Raw genomic sequence first — 7612 nt, 5'->3', positions numbered from 1 at the left:
CTTGGTAACAGTGCAGGTCTTAACTGGGGCTGCTAGGTAACCGGGTTAACGTTGCTTGGTAACAGTGCTGGGCTTAGCTGGGGTTGCTAGGTAACGGGGTTAACGTTGCTTGGTAACAGTGCTGGGCTTAGCTGGGGTTGCTAGGTAACGGCGCGCAGTCCCCATAGAATGCTTTCCAGACACCAAAAAAACAAAATTTATTCATTAACTTATTGGCAAAAAAACAGCTGGGTGTGTTTGGTTTTTTAGCTTTTGTTTTTCAAAGCAGTAGAGAACAAAATAGAAATACAAAAATGTGCAAGAAATGAGTTTTGCGTAATAAACCAGAAATCAGACTAAACTTTCCCTGTTTTTTGGTTGTTGTTTTTTTTATACGTTTCTATTTTACATTTAAGCATTTAGTTTGAGCAGGAAGCTCATTTAGTTGAACATCAATTATTTGGATTGTTTCAATGTAATGAATATTTATCATTTTTAATGACTCAGTGACTTATTGATCATCTTATGTTTTATATGTCAAACAATTGAAATTGGGTTTTTTTGTTAAATTAATGCTTTGTTCTTGGAAGGTGTGACATTTCAAAACATGAAAGTGTGTTTATATTTTACTTGTTATAGAATACTGTCGCAGGACATTATTATTAATATCTGTATTAAATGATATCACATATCAGTGAATTGAAACTGTCCTTTTTTAGTTCATTTGTATTGTTTTCATCTCAAAGTTTATCTTGAAAATATTTAAAAAGTGAATTTCGCTGTATGAATCCTTTTCAACTTAACATTTTAAAGTATAAACATGCAGAATTGTTTTTTTAAATTAAAGATGTATTTAAAGACTTCTGAGTAATTAAACTATATGTCTTCCGTCGTCAGACTCTCTCTCCGTTGGACATCTATCCCCGCATCCTCGACTTTCGACCCGTTACCATGGCGTCCTTCACTATGACGCTTGCACGAACTTGCCTCTGTCCTCTGGTCTGCAACACTGCATTCACGCTCAGTGGCCATTTTGTCTTCCATCTCCTGATGATGTTTTGTTTTTGCACAGATTGTCGGCCGTGGAAACGACCAAGTAGCTCTGAGCTCAAAGTTCGAGACGAGAGAGGATTTTGGTGAGCTATATGTTCTGTTTTGTTTTGTTTTGTTTTGTTTTATTTTATTTTATTTTATTTTATTTTATTTTATTTTATTTTATTTTATTTTATTTTATTTTATTTTATTTTATTTTATTTTATTTTTAACATGTAGTTGATCAAATTTTTGGAAGTGACTCAGTGTGAAGTAGAATCAGTCGTGGGCAACAAAAATGATTTCTCTTTTGCTCTGAGAAATGCTAAACAAACTACATGGACAATATCTTAATGAAATTAAGTATTTGCCTGATTTCTACACAGAAAGTTCCTGTAAATCATTTTAAATGTATTCTAGACTTTGAGAACATGATGAGTTCCTTTTTTTTCTGGTTGTATTTTTAAAAAACATTCTTATTTAGCCTAATTTAATAAATGGGTGATATCAAATTAAAATGAAAGCAAAAAAATGTGTTCATTGAAAGATGAATAGTGTGTGTGTTGCTTGAGTTTATTTTAAATTGTCTGCATATGTGGAGCTATATTGGGTTTCATGACGTTTTCTGAAAAGAAAAAAAAGATTTGAAACTGAAAATAAAACTGGACTAAAAAATGATTTGAAATTGGGGGGAAATGTGGAAAAAAAGGTTTGAAATAGAAAAATATTTTTAAGCTGAATTAAGGGATATGAATTGTTAAAAAAAATATTTGAAACTGAAAAAAAATTCAGAAGAAGATCAGAGTCGAGGTTTGTTTAATGAGTTTCAGATTTTTCTTTCTGCTTCAATTCAGGGACCAAGGAAACTGGAAATATTCTATGCGTGTGATTAGTTTTGAAAATTATCTGCTTCTCTTTTCTAACCTGAAAAAACTTTTTTTCAGTTTCATATTGTTTTTGTGTCAAACAAACTTTTTGTTCCGAGTTTAGCATCATTTTCTTTTTCTTTTTTCTTTGATCAGTAAAAATTTCACTCCACCTCATTTTAAGCGTTTCATTCTTGAATTATGAACAAAGTCCACACAGAACCACTCCGAGGGCCGCCAACGGCCCCCGCGCCGCACTTTGAACACCCCTGATCTCGCTGATCTGATCCGTGGTCATTTTGCAGCCGTGATCCGTAACTATGGCAACCTGCTTCTGGAGATGTCGGCGGTCGTTCCCGACGGGATCGTTGCGTTTTTCACCAGCTACGTCTACATGGAGAACATCGTGGCGTCTTGGTACGAACAGGTCGGTGTCGGCGACGCGTTGCTGCTTCCAGGCGGCCAGACGGGTCCGCTAAAGGAAACGGCTCCGGGTTTCTGTTTGCAGGGGATCCTGGAGAACATCCAGAAAAACAAGCTGATCTTCATCGAAACGCAGGACGCAGCGGAAACCAGCATGGCTCTGGAAAAGTACCAGGAGGTCAGAGGAATTCTGGGAGTTTATTAAATCATTTTTAGTGTTTAAAACAGCTGAGATTTACTTTTCTGATCTTGTTTCTCGTTAGGCGTGTGAGAACGGCCGAGGAGCCATCCTGCTCTCTGTGGCCCGAGGGAAGGTTTCCGAAGGAATAGACTTCGGTAAATAATTCTGATCCGTCCGATGAAACGGATTCAACGGACAAATAATTGTGCTTTTATTTTTGTTTTCCTGGTTTATTCAGTTCACCATTTTGGCCGAGCGGTTATCATGTTTGGAGTCCCGTATGTTTACACTCAGAGCCGCATCCTGAAGGTGAGAATCGTTCAATTTTATTGACTGAAACTAAACTTCACATAAACAAAATTTTATTTTTGACAGATAAACTGAATAGATTCAGAATAGAATATAAACATAATTTATTGTCTCGCAGAATAAAACAAACAAGCCATATTCAGAATAACATACTGTACATTAAGGTCAAGATTATTATAACCAGGAAAATGCAGCTGAATAGTTTTGCATGATGTTAATAAGTTTTTCTCACTCATATTTGTTTAGGACTCAAACATCAAGTACAAAACTAACAATCTCTTTTCATGCATAAATGATTTATTTCATCATTATTAATATAAAAGGAAATCTTCCTTCCCAGACTGACAGGCAGCGACAGTTTCCTCCTGCTGACCTTGTCGGGTGTTTTTGTCCGTTAGGCTCGGCTGGAGTATCTGCGGGATCAGTTTCAGATCCGAGAGAACGACTTCCTGACGTTCGACGCCATGCGTCACGCCGCTCAGTGCGTCGGCAGAGCCATCAGAGGCAAGACGGACTACGGCCTCATGATCTTTGCTGACAAGGTGAGCAGCGAAACTGTAAACATGCAAAGAAAAGTTTATGGTATGAATGCAAAGAATTAATCAACTTACGATTAATGGTTTATAAGATTAAAATTGGTTCCGATAGATGAACTTATGGAGTTCGTTCAATCTTTTAGTGTTGTAGTTTTATCATTGTCCAGCAGAGGGCGCCGAAGTTATTATAATGCTGTTATTTCAGCCGAGCTGCATGATGGATCAGCACCAATTTCTGATTTAATGATTATCGATCTGATTCAGAGGGAGGACAGAGAAGCAGAGGAGATAACTCCAGCAAACAGCTGATTTTGAGATTTTTTTTAAAGCACATTTCAGCAGAAAGCATTTTAAAGTGCTTTGCATAATAAAAAACAGCATGTGACATTGAATAAACAGCCGGAAAGAGAGAGATTTTGAAAGAAAAAAAGATAAAAACAATAAAACCCGCACCCGTTTTCAACCAGGGGGGACGACACCCGCACCCCTGTCCATATCTGGGACTCTAACCCTCTGGGACTTTAGTCAAAATGCCGTTTGACAAGGACTCCAACCTCTAGGTTTTTAGTTGAAACGCCGTCAACTGGGACTCTAAACGCCGTAGAACTTTAGTTAAACACCGTTTAACTGGGACTCTAACCCTCAGGGACTTTAGTCAAAAACACCGTTTGACAAGGACTCCAACCTCTAGGTTTTTAGTTGAAACGCCGTCAACTGGGACTCTAAACCACGTCGGACTTTAGTTAAACGTCGTTTAACTGGGACTCTAATCCACGTTTTACTCAAGGGACTCTAACCCTAATTTAGCCATAAGCAACTCTAAACAGGTGGGTTTTAAGTTGAGATTTAAGGGCACCAGTGTTTCAGCTGTTTTGCAGTTTTCTGGAAGTTTGTTCCAAATTTGTGGTGCATAGAAGCTGAATGCTGCTTCTCCTCGTTTGGCTTTTTGTGAGTTAATAACATTAAGATTTTTCCATGAAGAGCAAAAACAGAAAGTACCTTGTATGAACATCTTTCTGTTCAGATGGAATCAAGTATTTCACATATTTTATGTTTTTCTTCTTTTATTTTTCTGTTCAGAAACTTAATAGGTTCCCCTTTTGTTATGTTTTATAAATGTCTAAGTTTAATCATTTCTTTTTATTCAGTCAGTATTTAATACATTAGACACAAAATAATGTTAACATTTTGTGTCAGCACATTATGAAATGGTGAGCCCCACATGTTATGGAACAATTGTCGGCCATCTTGATTCAGCCGCTTTAGATAAACTCGTTAATAATAACTTGGATCAGTAGATTTTGGGAGTAATTTGAGCCTTTTGTTCGCAGAGATACGCTCGATCAGACAAACGTGGGAAACTTCCTCGTTGGATTCAGGAGCACATCAACGACGGCAGCCTGAACCTCACCGTGGACGAAGCCGTCCAGCTGTCCAAGCACTTCCTGCGTCAGATGGCTCAGCCGTTCAGACAGGTAACCACAGGAATGTTTCATAAAATTACAAAATTGTGAAAACGTTTTCACTAAATTATGGTGTCACACCTTAACATTGATTGTATTGCTTGTTGTTTATCATTTATTGTGATCTGAAATGTTATTTTTTTTTACCAATTTCTCCACTGTTTGTTCTACAAAAATATCAATAAATATCAGTAAATTTTAAAATATAACTAAATGCAGTTAAGAGGCTGATTAAGAGTGCTTTATCCAAAAATTGCTGTATCCAGAAAGTTAAATGGAAGGAAAAAGTGTGTAAGGAAAAGGGATAAATGTGGCCTTAAGAGGATTGTCAAGTTTTATAAGTGGAAACGAAACACATTTATCAGAAATGACATTTCTCTTTGAAAATTTGACTCAGAAACTTTGTAGAAAAATAATAAAAACATTTTTGAGTTTCTGAAGTTGAGAATTTGCTAGAAAATATTTGGAAATTTTGAGATTAATCTCAGAAATTAAAAAAAAATCTTAGAAAAAAGCAAAGAACTTTCAGTTTGAAAAATTGAAAATTTTCTTTAAAACACAGAAAATTGCTTTTTTTTATATAGAAAATTTCTCAGATTAATCTCAAAATGTATAAGTTTGAAAAGTTGAAAGTTTGCTAAAAAACAAAAATCTGAAATTTTAAGATTCATCTTAGAAATATTCTAAATGGAATTAAGGACATAATGAGTTTGAGAAGTGATTTCTTTTTACTTTTAAAATATATTTATATATACTTATTGGTGTTAAAGTTTAATTAAAATTCCTCAAGGCTGTGAATTTTGGGTTTTTATTTTCTGTGAGCCAAAAATCATCAATATTACAACAAATCCATCCATCCATTTTCTTTCACCCTTGTCCCTCAGTGGGGTCGGGAGGGTTGCTGGTGCCCATCTCCAGCTAACGTTCCGGGCGAGAGGCGGGGTATATTACAACAAATAAATGCTTAAAATGTTTAACTCTCTGAAATAAATGATAAAAAATAAGAATTTTTTTCATCACCATGTTCTGATTATTTGAGATGTAGCAGCAGCACAATAACTTACCCACCAGTTGTCCTTTAAACTCTGTAGTTGACTACAACAGTTGTTTCTTTTTTTTTTGACACTGGAGTGGATAATAAGCAAATATATATATATATAAAAAAAACAGTTTCAAATACATTAAAGTATATCATAAATCCTTTGGTTAGTTTTAAATGAGCTTTATGAAGCTGAATGGTTTGGAAACGTCTTTGCAGGAGGACCAGCTGGGTCTGTCTCTGCTGACTCTGGAGCAGCTGCAGTCGGAGGAAATGCTGCAGAAAATCTCTCAGATGGCTCATCAGACATAAAACCCATAATCCAGCGGATCATGGCATCACCATGGCAACGCCAGATTTCAAACATAAAGGCGGAAACCTTATTCCTGCACCAGCCTTCTTCCCACAAACACTTAAAAAACACTTCATCAACATGTAGATAATGTAACTGGATTCATTTTTTTCAACATGGATTTTTTTTTTATATGAATCTGTTACAAAGAAAAATGTAAAAAAAACTTGAAGTTATGTAAAAAAAAAAAAAAAAAAGATTCTGGTGAAAAGTGTTTGTATGTAAAATGTCTGTCATACAGACTCAAACTACTGCAGATTTAATGTTCTCACTGTACACTTTTTAATATCTGTCTATAAAAAATGTTTGTACCCAACTGTTTGTTTTTATCTTCACTTTACTATTCAAGTAACTAAATAAAACTAAACAAAAACAAAATTTTTGCAGTGAATCTGGACCCAGTTGGTCAGAACAGACTTGATCATTTTATATAATGCAAATTATCCCAGAGCAATAAAAGCAAAAAATAAGACATTTAAAACACAGCAAATGATGACAGGCATGTTTAAAATCAAATAATTCACATATTGAACATAAAGGAATTTGATTTGAATGATATTTTCCACATAAACATGTTTAAATCATACAATCTCAATGTTTATTGTTAATATCTCATTTGTGAGATATCTGAAGCTTTAAATACTTTTATTTGATAGTTTGCTATCAAACTACAAAAATGGCCGAACAGGGTTATATTTTAACGTTTTAACTCCCCTACTAGTTTTTGCATTAATCCTGGTTCAACCACAGCCTGAACCTGTCCTTGTAAAAAAAAAAAAATTAGCTCATCCCAGTAAAAGTTTGAAACAATTTTCACCCAGTGATGCAAGTTATTGAGGTTGTTAAGGATCTGGTTGGTCGGTAGTCCTGGGAACGAGACTTCAGACTCCCCTCATCCAACTAGGAGGTGGACTGAAGTTTAACTCCTTAATCTGGTGGATGCATCTGATCTCCTGTCGCCCTCGACCTCTCCAACTCACTGGATCCTGTTTGTGGGTGAAATTATCTTTAACAGACTGAGGAAAAACTGTATAAAWACCAGAGAGAATATAAATTYTTTGTCAATATTTATTTGAAGCTTTACAGCATTTGGAGTCTYTGCTCACTGAACAGTCAGGAGAAAGAGCCTCCAGCAAAACACAGCAAACTGTTTATAGGAAACGTTTCATTTAATTCACACAGTTTAACAATCTACTTGGCTACAAAACACACTGCAAGCAAACGCATTTTATTTCATAAAGCAAAAATTAAACTTTATGGCTGTCATAAGAATGAAAAAAGAAAATATTCTACAACTTTATAATAATCCAGAGTTCAGAGAAACATCTTCAGAAGACTTTCCCATGATCACAAGCTTTACACAAGAACCATAACACTGTTATGCATTGATCCACTCATAATCATAGTAACCATAAAATGTTCCATCCCATCT

General features: G+C 35.4%; 2 protein-coding genes across 2 annotated transcripts in view; both read left to right on the top strand.

Annotated features, from left to right (window-relative positions):
- The window catches only part of ercc2 (excision repair cross-complementation group 2), a 16987-nt gene extending 10491 nt beyond the window's left edge, over positions 1–6496 (top strand). Inside the window, exons 15-23 of the mRNA XM_008426643.2 lie at positions 877–978; positions 1052–1115; positions 2183–2304; positions 2386–2478; positions 2564–2636; positions 2720–2790; positions 3189–3332; positions 4658–4801; positions 6048–6496. Of these exons, the coding sequence (XP_008424865.1) occupies positions 877–978; positions 1052–1115; positions 2183–2304; positions 2386–2478; positions 2564–2636; positions 2720–2790; positions 3189–3332; positions 4658–4801; positions 6048–6140 (906 nt within the window). The 3' untranslated portion in view covers positions 6141–6496. The remainder of the gene's footprint in view (positions 1–876; positions 979–1051; positions 1116–2182; positions 2305–2385; positions 2479–2563; positions 2637–2719; positions 2791–3188; positions 3333–4657; positions 4802–6047) is intronic.
- Positions 6497–7003: 507 nt separating this feature from the next.
- LOC103475203 (unconventional myosin-XVIIIa-like) overlaps positions 7004–7612 on the top strand; it is a 9168-nt gene continuing 8559 nt past the window's right edge. Inside the window, exon 1 of the mRNA XM_008426642.2 lies at positions 7004–7033. Coding sequence (XP_008424864.2) covers positions 7004–7033 — 30 coding nt within the window. The remainder of the gene's footprint in view (positions 7034–7612) is intronic.

This window comes from Poecilia reticulata, linkage group LG13, assembly GCF_000633615.1.
Source record: "Poecilia reticulata strain Guanapo linkage group LG13, Guppy_female_1.0+MT, whole genome shotgun sequence".
NCBI lineage: Eukaryota > Metazoa > Chordata > Actinopteri > Cyprinodontiformes > Poeciliidae > Poecilia > Poecilia reticulata.
The sequence above is the reverse complement of the archived record's forward strand: the minus strand, read 5'-3'. Positions and strand labels throughout refer to the sequence as shown.